The sequence below is a fragment of the Pipra filicauda genome, unplaced genomic scaffold (genome assembly GCF_003945595.2).
Source record: "Pipra filicauda isolate LSUMZ 115617 unplaced genomic scaffold, ASM394559v2 scaffold447_size767260_pilon, whole genome shotgun sequence".
NCBI classification, from domain to species: Eukaryota; Metazoa; Chordata; class Aves; order Passeriformes; family Pipridae; genus Pipra; species Pipra filicauda.
The window spans coordinates 6581-26010 of record NW_024104584.1 but is presented as its reverse complement, the minus strand read 5'-3'; the positions used below and the strand labels follow the sequence as shown (position 1 = coordinate 26010).

General features: G+C 40.5%; 1 protein-coding gene across 1 annotated transcript; it reads left to right on the top strand.

The window, feature by feature from the left end:
- The first annotated feature begins 608 nt into the window (after positions 1-608).
- LOC113985529 (chondroitin sulfate proteoglycan 4-like) lies at positions 609-17083 on the top strand. Its single transcript, XM_039385878.1, is given in 6 exon segments — positions 609-790; positions 9241-9404; positions 9998-11182; positions 11919-14309; positions 15164-15634; positions 16137-17083. Coding segments are annotated over 6 exon segments (4488 nt in total). The 5' UTR covers positions 609-699; the 3' UTR covers positions 16323-17083.
- Positions 17084-19430: the final 2347 nt, after the last annotated feature.

Here is a 19430-nt window from a genome sequence, read left to right as displayed (position 1 = left end):
ATTGTAATTGGCTGGAGGTGTTCAAGGAGAGACTGGACGCGGCACTTAATGCCACGATCTAGTTGACACAGTGGTGTTTGGTCATAGTGTGGACTGAATGGTCTCAGAGGTCTTTTCCAACCTAATTGATTCTTGATTCTGTGCTCATTTCAGTTTCTGATCCCATTGGTTGGACTTCCTGTTACATGTTTCTTCACTAAAGTAACGTGATGTGTTTCTTTACGGACGGTATGCAAACACTTCGAGAGAGGGGGCTGCAGCCAGAAGAGGGGAAGGTTTGGGGATAGCTCAGAGCAGCCTCCCCCCTGCGACAGGCAGGCCACGGAGGGAGACTGAAGTGGCTGAACGACTGGCAACAGCTGTACACCACATCCAGGCAGGTCCCTTCCGAAGCACAGATTCAACCACAGCCTTGAGGAGGGCCAAGCCCGTCCGTGGTGGGGGTAGCCGGAGCTGCAGGAAGGAGCTCCCCTGTGTCCCATGCCAGGCCGGTGTTCTGGAGCTGAGGGCGGGCCGGCGCAGGAGCCGCGCTGTGAGGAGGGCGGGAAGGAGGGGAAGGAGGGAAAGAAGGACGGAGGGAAGGAGGGAGGAGGCCGTTCCGGGAGAGCGGGCGGGGAGCGCGGGGCCGGGGCGGCGATACTCCGCCGCTCCGCAGGGCTGGGCCGTGCTGGGGGTGCCCGGCCGGGCCGCGGCTCCGGCATGGACGGCGCGCCCGCCGCGCTGCTGGTGGCGGTGGTGGCGGTGGTGGCGGTGGTGGCAGTAGTGCCTGCCCGCCGGGCGGCTCTCGCAGGTAGGGCCGCGGCGGGGCCGGAAGGCACCTGCGGCCGGGGGGAAGGGGCGGCCTGGCGCCGACCGGCCGCAGCTCCGGCGCGGGGGGAGCGGCATCCCGGGCGGGCCAGGCCGGGCGGCCCTGGGGCTCTTCGGAGCACTGGAGCCACTTGTCGCCGGTGCTCCCGCGGAAGGAGCAGCCCGAGCGGGGACTGGCCGCTGCCCCGGCCCGGTGCCCGGGCCGGCAGCCGCTCGGCCGGGGGCGGGATGCCGGGGCTCTGCCGACGGTGGGACAGGGGGCATTTCGTGACAGCGTGATGTCCCTGTGCATTGAAGCGAAGGCCGAGCCTGGCCGCTCGTTGTGAGCCCGCGCCGGTCCGGGCTCCTCCCACTGTGGAGATGCTGTGACTTGACATAGCTAGACTTTCTAATAAAGACAAGGAGAACCCAAGCCGCGTGGATGAAAACTTCCCCCATCCCGCCCCCCGACCCCAGTCATAACTGTAGTATGTCATGAGGAAAGTGCTAAGGCACGTCCAACAACATTCCATGTGATGCCTTCCCTGTAATATATCACAAGGAATATGCTATGGTACGTGCAAGAACATTCCCTGTGATTCCTTCCCCTGCTCTGGCATGGGTGTCAACCAGTAGTCTCGATGTTAAGTGTCAGCCGGTAACTGCAGGTATCTGCTTTTTAGCGTACAACTTAAGCTGTTTTATGCTTGGCTTTTCAGATGTGCCAAGACATGCCAGTCACCTCACTGCTGGTGATGCATCTTACGGTGCAGGGCCTGGGCAGTCACCAAAATCATTGGAACAGCCAAAAACTTTAGCTGGGAATTGTATTTCTTCTTGAGATACAACTTGAAATAAATTATAATTTGAGCATCAAAGACTGTTAGTAGAGTTTATTATTTAAATATCTTTTTAAAATAATGGATCATCAAGCAGTTGAAGTAATGTGGTCTTTCATGCTCTTTGCAATTCCATGTGAGATGAACCAATTGCCGTAACTCTTTCTTTAGAAATATTGAGTGTCTGATCTGTGATTATGTGGTGTCTGTTTCACTAGATGAGAAGACAAGTTAGAAACAAACTAATGTTTAATTGTAACTTTAAAAAAAATGGTTTTTAGTTCTTCAGAAATTAATGAGAGCCTAACTGGAGGTTAAATTCCAGCTCTTTTCTCTTACTCCAGGTGCTATTACAGCTATAGCCTTACCCAGAGATAATCTAGTGAGAAGAAAAAACAATTGAAGACTGGAAGGAAAAAAAAAGGACTAACTGCTTCTTATAGACAGCGGACTGAAATTAGGTGTTAAGTGGGTTTCCCAATTCTTCAGTTTTCAGTGAATTTATGTTATAGAACCAGAAAATAACATCAGTTCCATTCGTTTCATGTTCAGTGCTTTAACTACAGGACTGTCTTTTATCTGGAAATCATGGAATCATAGAAAGTTTTAGGTTGATGGGACCTTTAAACATCATCTTGTCTGGTGTGTAAAGCATTTGTAGATGCAGCACAAGGTTATTCCTCACTATATACATTTTAGGTGAAAGAGGCTTGCAGACCCTGATAGTATTTCATTTACCCAAAAAATCTCACTAAATTCTACACTTACAAAGTGTGAATCAACCCTGAGAATTCCCTTTTGAATAATGGTTATGTTAGCCTTAAAGGGCATTCCCAATGAATCTGACAGCTTCCTTTTCCAGTTCCATTTTTCCCGTGTCGTGTCCCCTGCTGTTGATGTCACCTGCTACCAACAAAAATGGACGTAGTACTTTTTCTTTATGAAATGTCCTATTTTGATTGTTTTTGTTTCTTCTCCTCCCATCATTCTGTTGTATTATTTCTGCTCTTTATCCTTGTTGCAAAGCTTCCAAACTCCTGTTTTTCAAAGTTTCAGCAGCGTGTTTTGGAGAGTGTAAGATTTGCCAACCATATTATGAATTCTGTGGTACTAGTAGTGTTTTTCAGTCTCATCAGTTGAACTTGATCATATTTGTGATGCAGCATGTGCTGTGTTAAAAAAAAGAACATTCTAAGTATAGTTTCAACTAACTGTGAAGTAAAAAAAAGAAGCCACGAGTGCATTTTTATTTATAAGCGTATATTTTCTGGAGCTTTTTTTCCACAGGCGATTAATAGTAGTTTATGCTGAATCAGACTGAAAGGAGTTTCACTTTTTCCTCCTGCAAAAGTGAGAGGCATTGAGATTCACTGTAAGATACAGGACTGTGACCAGCATTGGATTACACCAGTGTAAGGACAGTCATCATGCTCTTGAAGTTCTGGTTAGGACTTTAAAGCCCATTCAATCTAGTTGTAATGGGCAGTCACGCCAACTGTAAGGGTTTCTGAGGTCAGGTTTCAGTCAGAAGCTTGAGAAAAGTTAGCTACCAATCTGATTCTTCACTGTTGTTCAGAAACAAAAAAAAGCAAGTAGGAAATTACTTAAAGTAATTGCGATCAAATTTCAGTTTTTAACTGCTAGTTTCTTGAGGTTTGAATCAGCAGAACTGACCATCTTTATTTCCAGAATATGCCGCTCTGGACAACTCTATGAAATCTATGGCAATTTCTTTTGCTATTTGGATTATATTTTAAAAAATAGTGATTTTTATCACTGATATGCTATAAATCCAAAACACCACACTGTACCAGCTGCTAAGAAGAAAATTAATTCTATCCCAGCCAAACCCAGGACAATTATGCAGACCTTTCCAAAGTTCCAATGGGATGTTACCCATATAAGGTACTTTGCCTGAAGGAATTATTTTTCAGTTAGTTAATGATTTTTTTTTTCTCTTATCTTCATAGCATCTTTATCAGAGCACTTAGTTTTTTTTCAGAAGCTTTAGTTAAACTAGTTACTTTTAAAGTAACTCTATGCAATTGCTAGAACTCAATATCTATTTCTCCAAAATCCAAATCTGAGATTCCCCGATACTCACAATGATTTCAAACATGTTACTGACAGATTCAAGATGAAAGCAAGAAGTACAGCTAGATAGGGAAATAAATGTACAAGTCACAACATTTTGTAACAGATACTTGCAGCATGTGAAAAGAATCATTTTGGGTCAGTTCTGATTAATGATTCCAGCTAAGTTACTCAGCACAGAACTGAGACATTTTAAAGCTACAAACTTTTGTAGAAGTGTCTGTACACTAGGGAATTCTCCTTGGAGAGGACTGACAACTGTTCATGTGGTGCAGTGATTGAAACCTTGGACCTGAGTGCAAAGCTGTTTTAGTGGGAAGGAGCTAGAGAAATGGTTTGGTTCTATGGGAAAGCTCTAGGCATGTTTATAGTGCAGGATGTGAGTCCATGCAGTAATTGCAAATGTATCCTTTAATCATTCTACCTTTTTTTAAAAAAGCTTGTTACATAGGGTACCCGGAATTTGATACTCTCTCACTAATGTTTTCTCTCTTTTTGATCTGTCTCCACTTGTGCTGTACAGTCATAGCAAACAAGGCTTTTAAAGTTATTAATATCACAACAGCTTTCTATTTGGTATTTATAGAATCTGAACACTTGTTTCCAGCACTCAAATCTTATCCCAAGGGACAGTCTTCCTATTTTATTTATGTTGAAGGTTGCAAGCTGTTTTTCCTGTGGTTTAGGGAAATAAAGATCAGACTTGCGTCTTCATCTGCATGTTTTATCTTAGTTATGGCAGAAGCTATTGGGACTCAAGCTATCTCTTTGTTTGCCTAGCATTTAGTGCATGAGGACTCTTAAATGAGGATTCAAGCTATACTTCTAAATAGCTGAACATATTTTTACTGTTTGGAAACGTGCCTTCATCTCTAGATTGTACAACCCCTCCACCTCTTATTGAAGCACCGTAAAAGACTTGTTAGTACAGAAGAAATATAAGGTATAAAAAAAAACTTTTGAGAATGGAGGGACAAAAGCTGCCCCAAGAAGGGGGACAGAGTTATCCATGTGCATTGCTCATGTTAGCTGTGTAGTGACTCTGAGCTTGGTTTCTTGTAGATACATTTGTACAGTTTTTAGTTTCAGCGATGGAGGAGTGATGAGGCTTCTATTTCTTTGTGCTTTGAGTACAGAAAGAAGAGAAACATTATTCAAAGTGTAGCCGTTGGTTGAATTGGATAATGTTTTTAGCACTAGAGAATGAAAGCTGAACAAAAAGATAAGATATCAACCAAATTCCACCACTAAGTGATGAATGAAGAACCTTTTGCTCTGTGGCTATGAAGGCTTTCACTATGCCTGCCTGATTTCTTGTGGTTGCTTCAAAGAAAGATGTTGCGGACAGAGCTGGTTGAGAATCTTCAGTGATATTATTTGAAACACAATTTTCAAAACTTACACTTCCCATATAAATGTTACCTGTTGTGATGGAAATAGCGGGAAGAATTTATAGCCCTAGCGTTGAGGGTTGGCTGTAAGGGAGAAGGGAGAGGGATGGGGACCACAAACTAGTAACTGAGTTTGAACAGATTTTTAAATTTGCATCCCAAGTGATTATGCCTCTATTTTCTTGAGCCTCTGTGTATCTATTTCTGTGTCCATAATAGGACGTTAATAACTGACATAGATCTGGCTGTCATTCTCAGCTGCTTTCACTTGTCTTTTCTATTTGAGGCCCAGAGGTGTTACAGAATAAGCTGTCTGCCCAGGCACTGCAGAGGAATCTTTCCCTATATGACATGCTGAATTCACCTGTTCAAGCAGCAAGGGACCTTAAAGGCTGGTATTGCTGGTTGAACTGCACATACTTTCTGTAATGATGTGATTAATGTCAGATGGTCCATGACAAAATGTCCCTGTTTCAAAAGCACCAGATTAATTTTGAGGTCACATACTTTCTGTAATGATGTGATTAATGTCAGATGGTCCACGACAAAATGTCCCTGTTTCAAAAGCACCAGATTAAATTTGAGGTCAGTCATAACATGGTTTCAGCCAAAAAGCATTCTGAAAGTGTCTGTTCTAGAGGAACTTGATTCCTATACTGTAATAACATGCTTCTTCGTTTGGTGGGTACAGAAGCAGAAATTATGTCAAGGCACTGTGGGTGGTCTTGGCCCAAGATCTCGTTTAGTGTTGGATCAATGCCTACCTGCCCCACCTGCAGTGATGGATTCTGACTCTGAAGTAAGTTTTATGGAAAGCAAAAGCTTTAACTTATGTTTCCTTTTTCCGTTTTGGGAATCTATATATAGTATAAATATCAAACTTTTTCCCAGTGGTGCACTGCAAAATATTGACTTTGCAGCTTCATTCTAGTTATTCCAAGTTGCGCTTTATAATTCATAGATAAATTTATCTTTCTGCTCAGTTGCCTCCCAAAAAATCCAATTTTTTTTCCGCACATACTCAAGTCTGTTGAAAAGGTAGTGTATTTAAAAGTAATTTTTAATTTCCATCAGCAATCATTACTGTTCATTCAGAAATTAACTAAATTTGGGGGCCGTGTTATAGTGATCATAATGAAACTTTCAGGATATTGACATCTGTGAAAGATTTTGATTTAATTTGTTAATTTCTGAGGAACTTGACTGATAAATTTTAATGGAATCTCTTACTTGCCAGTTCTGTGGGGGTGCAAGGATGAACGTGAATGAACGTAACTGCTTCTTGGAGGCTCAGTAGGGTGAGGAGAGTGGTCTGTCTTCTCAAGGTGAAACCTCTTTGTACCCATAACGTTATATTGATGTTCTGATGTTACTATGATGCTGACGAAAATGGAGTCTTCTTTTGATTAGGACAGGTTATTTCAGACAGCTGGGTTGTGCTACCTGTGATCTTCAGGAAGTGTCATGGTTTAACCCCAGCTGGTAACTAAGTACCACGCAGCCACTTGCTCAGTCCCTCACCCCATGGTGGGACAGGAAGGATAATCAAGAAAAAAGAAGTAAAACCTGTGGGTTGAGATGAGAACAGTTTAATAATTGAAACAAAGTAAAATGTAATAATAGTATTGAAAAAGGAGACAACAAAAAGAGAGAAGTAAAACTGCAAATCAACAAGTGATGCACAATACAGTTGCTCACCATCTGCTGACTGATGTCCCCAAGTTTATATACTGGGCATGTTGGTCTGTGGTATGGAACATTCCTTTGGCCAGTTCAGGTCAGCTCTCCTGGCCATGGTTCCCTCAGCCTCTTGTGCACCTGCTTGCTGGCAGAGCGTGGGACACTGGAATGTCCTTAACTTAGGGTGAGCACCACCATGTCACCAACATTATTGTCCTACTAAATCGAAAACACAGCACTATGCTGGTTACTAGGAAGAAAATAAACTCTATCCCAGCTGAAACCTGAACAGGAAGACAGTATCTCTGTGCATCATTTACTGAGGAGGAAATCAGGGGCCTCCTCTCCTTACCTGTGACACTGGATCTACAGTTCTATAGGGTAGGGACAATCTCCTATAGTCCATCTGTACATTAAATAGTACAGTGACAGTCCCAGGCACTGCCAAAATATGAATTTAGGACAAAATAAAAAATTATAAATATTTAACCTGTTTCCTGACTTATTAGTCGTTTCTTATACTGGGGATTTGTCTATAGTTCTGTTATTCCAATACTCGCTTTAAAGAGGAGGTCTGTATTGACTCTACAGAATAACATTTCTATGTACAACAAGTGGCATAGGTTCTTGCAGTCTATAAATTTTATGTAAGACTTGTAAAGTGTATTAGAGCTATTTGATGAAAACTTTTTTTGAGCTAGAAAGTACACTGGTGAGGAAGAATTGCTTTTGATTCCAATTGGAACCAGTTTTTCTTAGCACAGTGGTGACTCCTCCTTTGGAAGAAATACATGTATTTCTGAGGATAAATCTGAGGATTTTTCCTGTGTTTCTCTGGGTACTTTATATAGCTTGCTATTACATAGTTTTTGGCTGTGGGGTTTACTGAATGTTGTTCTTGGGAAAGCTACCTAGAATTTTTATATATCTTACAGCAAAGTTTTAGATACTGTTAATGATTATTTCATGAATCAGTTGCTTAATGAGATCTTTGATTTGGTAGTCTGTGCAGAATCCAGTACAGAGTCTGAGTTAAAGCCACACTTTGTACAGAGTCATCAGAGTGTATTAGATTCAGCACGGGGACAGCTAATGTAGAGACTGGAACAATTAAACCTCAAAAGTCCTTTGCAGTTAGGCTTGACTTTCAGAAGAACTATGTTAAAATGAGGGAGTTATTTCAGAATGAAGTTAAAGACTGCAAAATAAATATTTAGGTGGTGGTGTCCTTGCAGAGTTGTGTCCTAACACAGCTGAAGCATCATAAACCCTAGCAGATGTAATTTGAAAATAGACACATCTGAGGGAAAAAATAAAAAAGGTCAAGGATCAGCTTGAAGGAGTCAAAGCTTTTACTAAATCCTTCTTAAGTACATCAAGAATAAAAACCCTGCTGAGGGTCTGTGCAGCCAGTTGATTAAGTTATCTGTATAAAAGAAGCACTCAGAAAGGGCATGGCTACTGCAGGGAAGCTAAATTAAATGGTGTTTGCTGCTAACTGGGAGGATTCCCAAACTGAAATTTCTTTTTTTGGGGTGGAGGCAGGGAAAGAGAGGGGTTGACCTAAAAAAACTTGAGGGTGAAATAACTTGCTTGCTAAGAGTGATGTCTGATCTCATGCTTTTAACTCCCTGGGTACCTGAAGCATGGATGGTGGCAGATTTTATTCCAGTATTTAAAACAAGAATGACCAGGGGTCTGTAAGCCTGACATCCATACCTGTCAAATTTATAGATACTGTAACAAAGGATAGAAGATGCACAAGTGAGTAGGATCAACTTGGGAGGAGTCTGTACAATTTCTTTAAAGGTAGGTTCTGCTTTACAAACCTGTTGCAGCTTTCTTGACCTGGGTGTGCAAGTCATCTAAGATTTAGATTCTCAGAAGGCTTTTGATAAAGTTTGCCGTCAGAGGCTTTTGAACAGCCATTGAATAGGAGTGCAGGGCTTTGTATATTAAGTAATGGATTAAGTAGGAGGAGGGGTAAATGATTGATTTCATTTTTTCACGTGTCAGAGGGAAGTTACTAGCAGAGTTTTTGAGGCTTTGGTCTTAGGATTTGTGTTGTTCAGTATAGTAGTAATGGGGATGGTAAAGGCAGTGAGTAGTCAAATGAGAAAGCTTACTGATGTTACAGTCAAGGCAGAAAAGAATATTTGAAAGAAATTATTCAATATAATTGCACTGCTTCTACAGTTCTCAGTCGTCACTGTTGGAGATTGAATACTGGGCTGTATTCATGCTTTGCCCATACTGGTAGGGCCATGGGGCTCTTATTTTGTTGTGTGGACTGGTGAATTTGGTATCTGAGATTTATTTTAAATTGTGCATATTTAAGTTTATAGAGAGTAATATAAATTTTTTTACATACATTTAGCTGTAGATAAGAAAAAGAGAGTTTTTATTGTGTGTGATTAAATTTCCTGTTTATTTTCCTTTATTTCTTTCAGTCTCATTTTATGGTGATAGCTTTGTAGAGCTGAACACGGCAGAGGTATCCTCTCAGACATCTTTACAGTTGCAGTTTCGAACAAGCAAGGCACAGGGACTGCTTTTTCTTGCAGCTGGGAAGACAGATTATTGTTTAATGGAGCTACACTCAGGATATGTACAGGTATGCTTTATAACTGTACCTAAAAAGGTATGTGTAGCCTGTATTGCTTAGTGTTTTTCTTTAAGCCGTTGTCTATATCCAGTCTCAAAGTTTCTGTTTAAAGAAATGGAAAAATCGCAAAATATAATTGATAATTTCAAAATATGGTATTTATTTCTTACAATTATATCTCTATAGGCTTTGAGATATCTAGATTTTAAAATCAAGGTCATTGTGTTCAAAGCATGACATTCAGTAAAGGCAGAATTTCAGATTTGATGATGTTAGCATCATAAAAAATGTTTGGATCCAAGTAATTGTTTTTCTGCAAGGTTAGGTCTTGAAAGATCATTGTCAGTTGGGTTCTCAGGATTGTTGTTCCTTGCAGAACTGCAGAGAGGTCCGTTCCTGCTTCTGGAGTTATTCAGGTCATATTTGTCATGGCAAGTAAACCTACACAGAATTTTAGTGGGATTTTATTTTTTCAATTATATTTTGTAAATTATGTGTTTAGTATGAAAATGTGTGAAAATTAATGTATTAACCATATATTAATATATGACTGTGAAAAATACCACTTTGTATTTTGATAGTTAAAATTCTATCTCTTGCAGTTGAGAATTAACTTTGGTGTGGGGGAACGAGTTCTGCATTCTCAGCAAAGATCTCAGCTGAATGATTTAGCTTGGCACCTGGTTGAACTACATCATGAACATGATAATGTCACACTGGTAATTGATAAACATGATAGTGCAAAAATACCTGGAATTCTCTATGAATTAAACATCGATTATGGATTCTACATAGGTGGTACTAGTAAACTTGATGTTCCCTACCTTGTTGGAGCACTACCCAGTTTCCGAGGATGTATTGATGATGTGTTGTTCAACCACAGAGACATTCTGATGCCTCTGAGACCTTCTCCTGGCTTCAAAATCATCCATGAAGTTTCGGTGGGATGTAGTGATGAATTCTTTGTGGGTGAAGAACCCATTAGTTTCTTCAGTTCCAGGTCCTATGTTTCTTTCCCATCATGGAATGTGGACGATGAGGGAAGTTTTGAGTGTACATTGCAAACCTCAGCTGCACGTGGCTTGCTGCTTTACCACCCTGGGCAATTGGGAGATTTCATTGCAATGGAAATGAAAGGTGCTTTAATTAAAGCTTATGTTGGAAAACATAGACATAGAACCCATCTTTCTTCTCGTAGATCGGTCAATGATAGTCACTGGCACTACATCAAGCTGAAATTTACTGCAGAATATTTGCAGCTGACATTGGATGAAGAAACTGTGAAAAAATCATTGCCTCCCCATAGTAAGCTGCCAATTCTGAAGGGATCCCTCTTTGTAGGTGGTGTAGAAGACAGCGTACGATCAGAAGTGGTTAAATTAGAGCTAATCTCAGTATCTGGGAAGTATGCCAGAGGAGGATCCTTCAAAGGTTGCTTAAGAAACCTGAAAGCCAACTCAGAAAAGAAATCGCTGAAGAATGTTCTGGTAACTAAGGACATTTCAGCTGGATGTGAAATGCAGAGTGCTTTTAATACGAATCTTTCTTTAGCGATGGCTGTAAAGAACCCTCCTGTGAAAACAGCCCCAGTATTTGCCATTTCTCGTGAAAGCTCTGTCTCTCTGGGCAAGGAAGACAAGAGCCACCTTTTAGTTCTAAGTAACTTGATTGTGCCAGAGGGTGGACAAGCTTCACTCGAATCTAAGCATATTAAGGTCAGCTTAGACTTTGAGAAATTAGGAATTCATCAATCACAAATTCTTTTTGAAATAAAGGAACCACCTTCTGTTACGACCCGCCCCAGGAAAAGGGGAGAGGGGGGTAACTCAGGTTTTTATCAATAATTCCCTTGGGGTGGATTAAAGTGAAACGACACTAAATAACCGGTGTCATAAAACATATACTGGCAAGGTTTATTTTAACAATTTTGAATCAATAGGTAAGTTAACATTTTTGGGTGCTGTCATAACCTTTCTGGGGAGGAGAAAAATGCATAGGGGAGAGAAAGGCAGCATAAGAGCAAGGGAGAGTAAGAGAAAGAAAAGCTGAGAGTGGACAGATGTATATAGTCACTGCCCACTGGATCCAGTGATGCTTGAGAGCGATGGTCTTGATTCGCAGGCGGTGGGGGAGAAGGAGAACCCCAAATTCTCAAAGTCACCAGTCAGTTTATATACCCTCAGCATGCTCTTGCACCTCCCTGGCATGAGGAGTTGTTTGCCTTTTAGGGCTTAGAGATGGGCCCGATTGGCCATCTGAGGCATCTTCTTGCCTTTTAGGGCTTAGCCCCTCTGAGGCAACTTCTTGCCTTTTTAGGGCTTAGTCCACCTGAGGCATCTTCTAGGCCTGTGCTGTGTCTTTTGTATCAACAGTCAAAAGCCTGCAAGCTCAGCTCTTATCTTTTCAGGACTTCACACCTTCAGCACTGGAGGGAGGGAGGGGCCCGACTGCTCATCAGAGGTATCATGCAAGTCAAAAGCCTGCAAAAGTCTCCTAGAATGCATAAATCATTAACCATTTCAGTCTCTGACACCTTCTCATGGAGACTTGAAACTAAATATTGGACCAGTGCAGGAGGTAAATATATTTACTATGCCAGATGTGTGGCAAGGGAAGATTCTTTATGTCCATGACGGCTCTGAGGACACTTACGATTATTTTAATTCCTCCATTTCTACCAGCAGTGAGAAGATCATGCCTCCATATTTTCAAGAAAATGAGCAGCATGTGTTTAGCGTTACTGTCATTCCAGTAAATGATGCACCTGAGATCGCACTTCCTGAGGGAAACTTGCTGCTTCTCTTAGAGAACTCAAAGAAACGTTTGACTAGAGACCTGATAAAAGTTCTAGATAAGGGTACAGATTCTCAGGGTCTCAGTCTTTCAGTCCTTGGAAATCTGAATGCAGATGCAGGATTTTTAGAAAACTCAAAGCATCCTGGAAAAGCCATTACTACTTTTTCTAATGAGGACTTAAGAGAAGGTACTGTTTTCTTTGTCCACACAGGTGTCAAGAACTCAAGGCTTGTTCTCAGGGCAAGTGACGGTGAGAAGGTGAGCAACACTGTTGTGTTACGTGTCATGGCAGTTCCTTTGGATTACAGAGTTGTCAACAACTCAGGAATAAATCTACTCCAAGGTATTACAACTCTTATAACACCTAGGCATCTGGCAGTTGAAACAAATGCTGTCCTCCAGGAACTGGAAATACAGTACGAAATCACAGAGCCACCTCAGTTTGGTCAAGTCCAAAGGCAGCATTCAAGGGGGGAATGGAAGCAAGTCAATTGTTTTTCTTAACGCTCTCTTCAGCGCAGCCGTGTGAGATACTGTAGCACTTCTAAAGAAATTCAGCTGGAAAATGTTACCGACCAATTTAAATTCAAAGTTAGTGTAGGAAACAGAATCAGTGAAGAGCGCACATTTCCAATCAAAGTGAAATGGTTAAGGTACACTCTATTGAAACACAGTCCTCTAGAAATTGAAAAGTCAAAAAAGAAGTACTTGAATTCTGATAATCTTTTTGCTGTTATTGCAGATCTAGAAATACCTGAAGATGAGCTTAATTTTAAATTGCTGTCTCTACCAAGAAATGGACAGATACTGCTTAATGACCAACCTTTGAAAAAAGATTCAGTCTTTAGCCAAAAAGATATTACTGATCAAAAAGTGGCATATGAATTAATCAGCAGATACCATGAAGACAACTATGATTCATTTAGATTCCTAATTTCTACAAAGTATCTGTAATCAAATTTGTATGACTTTGAAGTCTACATCAAATCAGATTTTGGAAACATTATTTTGACTAACAATGGCCTTAATGTTACTGAAGGTGAAGGAGAGTTAATAATGAGCACGAAATTGTTTGTGCAAACAGTAAATAATAAAACTTTCCAATACAAAGTTATACAGTTTCCTAAGCATGGGAAATTAAAACTTATTGATTTTTCAGGCCCTTTTGAGAATAATGACAATCTCACAACTTTCACTAATAAAGATATAACCAATAACCACCTTATGTATGTGCATGATGATTCTGAGACAGCGTTTGATGAATTCCTTGTCAGAGCTTCCAGCAAAGAGTCAGGAAAGTGGGCAAACTTTGATCCAGAAGTAGAACCTTTGTCAGTAGAAATTAGATTCAACATTTCTGTCCAGCTGAAGAATGATGAGAAACCAATACGTGTGATTGATACGATATTTAACATAGTGAGAAATGGGCAGCGATTATTGACTTTGGCAGATCTTTGCTATCATGATCCTGATTCTGATTTTGATGATGGACAGTTGCTATATACTAGACGTGGTATTTCCAATGGGGACTTGGTGCTAACAAATGATACTTTGCATAGACTCTACCAATTCAAACAAGCGGACCTGGAGCAAAAGCAAGTCCTGTTTCTACGCCGTGGTACAGATTTTGGGTGTTTTGTTCTTTTTGTGACAGATGGCAAGCACTATACTTCTTTGCTTCTAGAAGCTAATGCCACTGATCCTTATGTTAGGCTGGCAAATAATACAGGACTGTTGGTTCAAAAAGGGAAAGAGGAAACCGTTTCAACAGCTAACCTGAGTGCTACTACAAACCAAGACATAAGAAATGATCATGAGCTTACATATGAGATACTCTCTTTCCCAAAATATGGAAGAATATATGTAAATAATCTGTTGATGGATTCCTTTACTCAGCGTGATCTGATAAAGGGGCATGTAACCTACAGGCATGATGACAGCAACAACCTTATTGACAAATTCAACTTTACAGTCTATGCTAGAGGTGTCCATCTAAATGCTGAAGTGCAGGTTTGCATATATTTGGAAAGTCAGCAGCAGCCACCAAGGGTTGCAAACAAAAACAATCTCTTGGTTGAAGAAGGAAAACTAGTTGAAATCAGTAAAGGCAAACTGCAAGTAAGTTAACTGTGCTATCCATTCTTCCAATCTTGTTGCAAGTTTTTCTCACTGTTTTTTTCAGCCATTGCACTGTCTTTAGTTTGTGTCTTCATTTCTTTGACTCCTTTTGGTTACCACTAATATGACTGCATTCTGGATGCTTAATTGTGTAAATACTGACACTAGCAAGCTTCCATTTATAGGAAGGAAAACTGATTATGTTAAAGAAAAAAGGCTGCCCATAATCTTTGCATTTGTTATATGCTGGTGCTTGAAAAAATTAGAATTTGGGGATGCTGCATGTATATATTTGTTTCACTTCTAACAATTGTTGGTACTTCATGTACTGTTCTTAGTTGAGCTGGTGGGAACTGCCAAGGAAGAAACGGTTTTGGTTCGTTCAGTTTGGAGCTAGCCCAGTTAAAACTGTTCGAGGACTACATCCAAAATTTTAAAAACATCAGATCACAAACCGGAGGCCGTTTCTGCTTAGTTAATTCTTTCCTGCCCGTTGTTTGTGGGTAGCCTTCCAATAACCACCACGAGGGGGCTCTGACAGCACGTTGCTGTGCTGCTGAAATCCTTGTTTCAGGCAGGATCTATAGCTGTGAGGCCATTACTTAATTCCGCAGTGTATTCCTTTTCAAAATTACAAAACATACTTGTGGTTACAGAAGGCTCCTAGGTCACATATATTTAATACGTTTCTGCTCAAAGTATTGTATTGTTTTGGGAACCGTGTAACTCAATTAAGGAATGCCATTTTAGTTAGGTAGACAGTCCCAGGGTTAAAAGTGAAAAATTCAGAAGAGAATTATAGTATTTCTCCTGTTTCCATTTGAATAATTTTGGGATATTTCCCTAAATTTAAGGTTGTTCATGAAAACAGTTCTCCATCTGAGATTGTGTTCACAGTAAGAAAGCTTCCAGTACACGGATGCATTCAGAAGTTTTCCTTGGAAGAAAGTTATCTCAGTTTTGACCAAAGGCCAGTTTTGAGCTTCACACAGCAAGATGTCGACGAGGGCAAAGTCCAGTATGTGCAGACAGTTTCTAACCAACTAGAGGACTGTTTTTTTCTGGATGTGACCAACGGTGTCCGAACAGTGAGTGGAATAGAGATCTCTGTAGACATCATCCCCAGAATCATTCCACTGGAAGTACAGAACTTCACAGTAATTGAAGGGGGCTCGAAAGCCCTGGTGGAAGACTATCTAAAAATTTCTAGTAGACATTTTGTAGGACTCAGCTGTGAATTCATTTTAACTGAGCAACCAAAACATGGGTATGTTGAAAACTCTCATGTTCCTGGAATAAAGTTAACCACATTTACCAGAAAACAGGTAACACATTTAGATTCGCTTTGCTGTAATCATGATGGATTCTTTGTATTGCTGAAAGCTGTGGGGGTTTGTGGGAGGTGGTGAGATGCATGAGTTTGAGCTTTATTCTGACCTTGAGCCCAGCATCTTTATGCAGTTTCTAGCTGGTCATTTGAAGTGGGGAGGGAGAGTATCTTGTATTGAACCACATCACTTCCTTGTGTGCTTCTGTGATAAGTGCAGTGGATTGATGGGCCACTCATTCTCAGGCAGCATTGTAGATACTCTGGAAATGTAGGATGACATAAGGCTGTGGGTACATTTTGAAAAGACTGCAGGATATGGTGTGTAAATTGAACAAGGAAGAAAGTGGAAAAAAAGTAATTTTTTTAGGTCATGTCTTTGCTCCAAGGCAGCCAGTATATGCATGGTACGGAGGGGCATGACTAGACTTGAGTATTTTTCAATGTGAGATATATTTTCTTCTAGCCTCCTTAGTTTTTCAGTTTGTTGTATTTTTCAGGTGGAACAAGAATTAATCTACTATGTTCATGATGACAGTGAAGAACTGATGGACAGTTTTACTCTGATAGTAAATAACATAGAGTTGTGGAAACAAAGTTTGCCCTAAACTGTATTTGTAACTGTTACTGCAGTAAATGATGAAGCTCCTGTTATAAAAGTTAACAAAATTCTTCAGGTATGTTAGTCAATATTTTGAAGTCTTAAAATTATTTCTATTATTTTTGATGCCATTTGATGCACCTTCATTAACAGAGTATTAGATTTGTCTCTGGTGGGATAGTCAATATAATAAATAGCAGTCCTGGGATTCAGAGAAATTAATGCTAATGAAAGGAGGCAGTACAGGCAGTACATGGCTAGTTTGTGTTTAGGAAGATTCTAGTCATCATGGAGAACATTTTCTGCTGTTCTAATATAAAGTTTATCTAGAAGGCTGAGTGAGCGTTCTTTTAATCTTAAAGTTACATTAAGTGTTTTGGACTGATCTAGGGCTTGTAGGGGTGAATGGCTGACACCTGGATCACTGTTATGTTTTAGTGTTGTTTGCTAGGGTATCTTGAGGGCTGTTAATGAACATGTAACTTAGAAAAGTGCCAAGACTGGTGATGATGAGAATGCCTTCCTACCCCGTGCCTATTGGATATTTCTTGTACAAAACAGGAATGTTCTCTTCTTTAAAAGTTGCAAATAATACAATGCAGTCTATAATAATCTGGGGTGTTACAGGTCATCAAAATATTGGTGCAGGCACTGAAGCTATTCCTGTGTGATACTATAAGCTAAAAAAACAGCATGTTAACTTGTTTCTAACTCGGTCTCCCCCCCAAAAAAAATCCTGAAGAAAATGTTAAAATTGTTTACTAATGCTACATTTTGCTCTTAATAGTTGAGTTTTTATTCTATTGATATTTGAAAAAAAAAATCTACAACAACTATTACTTCAATTTCAGTGCATTTTCAGATTGATTAATTAATTAATTTATTTAGCTATAGCATTGTTATTTTTTTGCGTTATGGTGGCACTCAGTAACCAGAAAGAATTTATTACAGGCACTGTGCCCATGAAGCCCCCATTTCCAATCTGAAATCTGATGAGTAAAAACAAATTAAGTGACTCAGAAAAGCAGAATGAAAGGAATTTGGATCACCTAATGAACCAGTGGTCACAGTAAACTCACCTGAGAGATAGCAAGAGAAAGAAAATACTTAGGAATAGGTTTGAAAGAAGCTAAAACAGGGTATTTTGAGATGATCATAACACTGTGTTATGTATTCAGCCTTTTCACATGAGAAAAGACATTTTTAATCAGCAGTAGTGGTATTGCACAACTTCACAGTGACAGCAGGTAGTCTGTTATAATCTGCCCACAACCGAAGACACCCTGCCTTGTGCAGACACTGCTGAGCAGAGGGGCAGACTCCCTTTACAAGCATTTGAGTAATACAGAGCAAAAACTTTCCTGGTTGAAGTAATTACATGTACTGTGCAGACATCAGCACAGCATGCAGTAATGTTTAGTCACAGGGAAAAAGGCAATATGTCCAGTCAGACTTTTCAGTCTCCATTCTGGTGCATTACCGGCATTGAACTTCAGTCTTAATAAAACGAAGGCTATGCAGTGCATGGCAGTGCAGCTTATGGATTTTTCTAAAAATATCTGTAAGTGTAAGCTTCCCAAGAACAGTAATAACTGGGGAGGCTGTTTGCTTACCCAGAACAAGGATGCTGCCTTTGTGCCTGTGATTATGCTAGTCAGGCACATGCTGTTGAGAAATAATCTTTGGTTTTAACCAATATGCACACATATGGTGGATTCGTGTGCAGTCTAAAACAAAGCTGTCAGTCAGGTTATATACTGAGAGGAATACACTGAGATGATTCTTCCTCAAATCAAACTTTCACATCCCAAATAAGTGGGAGAAAATGGTTGAGATGAGGTAGGCATTCCTGTGTAGGGTGATAGTGGCTGACCCCAAGTTCTAGCCAAGCAGTTTGTGCTCCTTAAGGGCATTGCTAGTGGTGGCTGCTGAGTAATAGACTGTTGCTTTTAAAAATGCGGTAGCTCTTTCATATATTTTGTGGGGTTGGGAACGTATAAAATGAGGAACCAGTACTGTGAAAACTAAAGTCCAGATGAACTGTTTGAGTTGACTGAAGTTCAACCCCTCAGAAATTTTGCAGGTTACAGTATAAAGAGTTAGAAAGCAGTGCTATTGTTGGCATCTGTTAAGAAATAGCTTCTGTGAAGAGCTGCATTATTGTGGTGGTTTCAGTCTAGGCCTTCCTGGAAACCAGCTTGTAACCAGGAAGGAACTAGGAAGGTGACCAAGGAAGTATTCCATGCTATTCCTTTACGTAACCTAGGGTATAAATAAGGCATGGATAAGATAGTTCGCTCTCTTCCTTTCCGGCGAGGTTCGAGAACGGTGGGTCCCTGTTTCGGTCGGGCTTATCTGGAGCCGAGGCCTACAGTGACTGCTGTTATCTGCCACCCGTGAGGGGAGAGCCAAGGGCCGTGTCTAGCCATCCTGCCTGTTCGAAGGGAAGTGGTGAGATTTTTGCTAATTTGCCTTCGGCTGGTTGTTTGACTTGTGCGGTCCTTGCCCCTTTTTGTCCTTCTCCCTTCCCTTCCCCCCTTTCCCCCCCCCCCCGGTGTGTGGTATTCTCCTTTTGTGTATCTGTCTCATATATAAAACATATATATATATATATATATACATATTTTTGCTATAGCTTTGGCTGCTTGTTTCTGTTTTCTCTTTTCCCTCTCTGGGAGGCGGGTCCTCGTTGTCGAGTTTCGGGGGACTTGGCGGGAAGCCAGCTCGAAACTTGCACAACATTCTTGGTGTCAGAAGTGGGATATTTTGGTTAAGTTTGGCTTGTTTTGATAAACATTTTCCGGGAAGACAGCCAAGCTCGGTGTTGTTTTGCAACCAATCTATTGTTTTGGGAACAGGTCTGGGAAAGCAGCCAAGGAAGCTTTGTTTATATAAACAAAGGGTTGTTTTAAGAACAAGAAGAAATAATAACAAAAGCAATGGCTATTTCATTAATTTGTCTTATAATTCTAGCCATCTTTACACCTGTGTTAGGCTACTCTATAGGGAGACGTCCAGACCTTGAGGATGGATGGAACGAATTGCTTCCAACCTTTAATTTTGACATCGAAGGTTTGATAAAGGAGATCCCCATGGTTAAAATCGGCTCTAATTACTATATAAATCTTATTGCAACAGTACTGTCATTGATAAAGGTACTGGAAGTGCTCCTTAAACTTGGAAGAATGGGGTT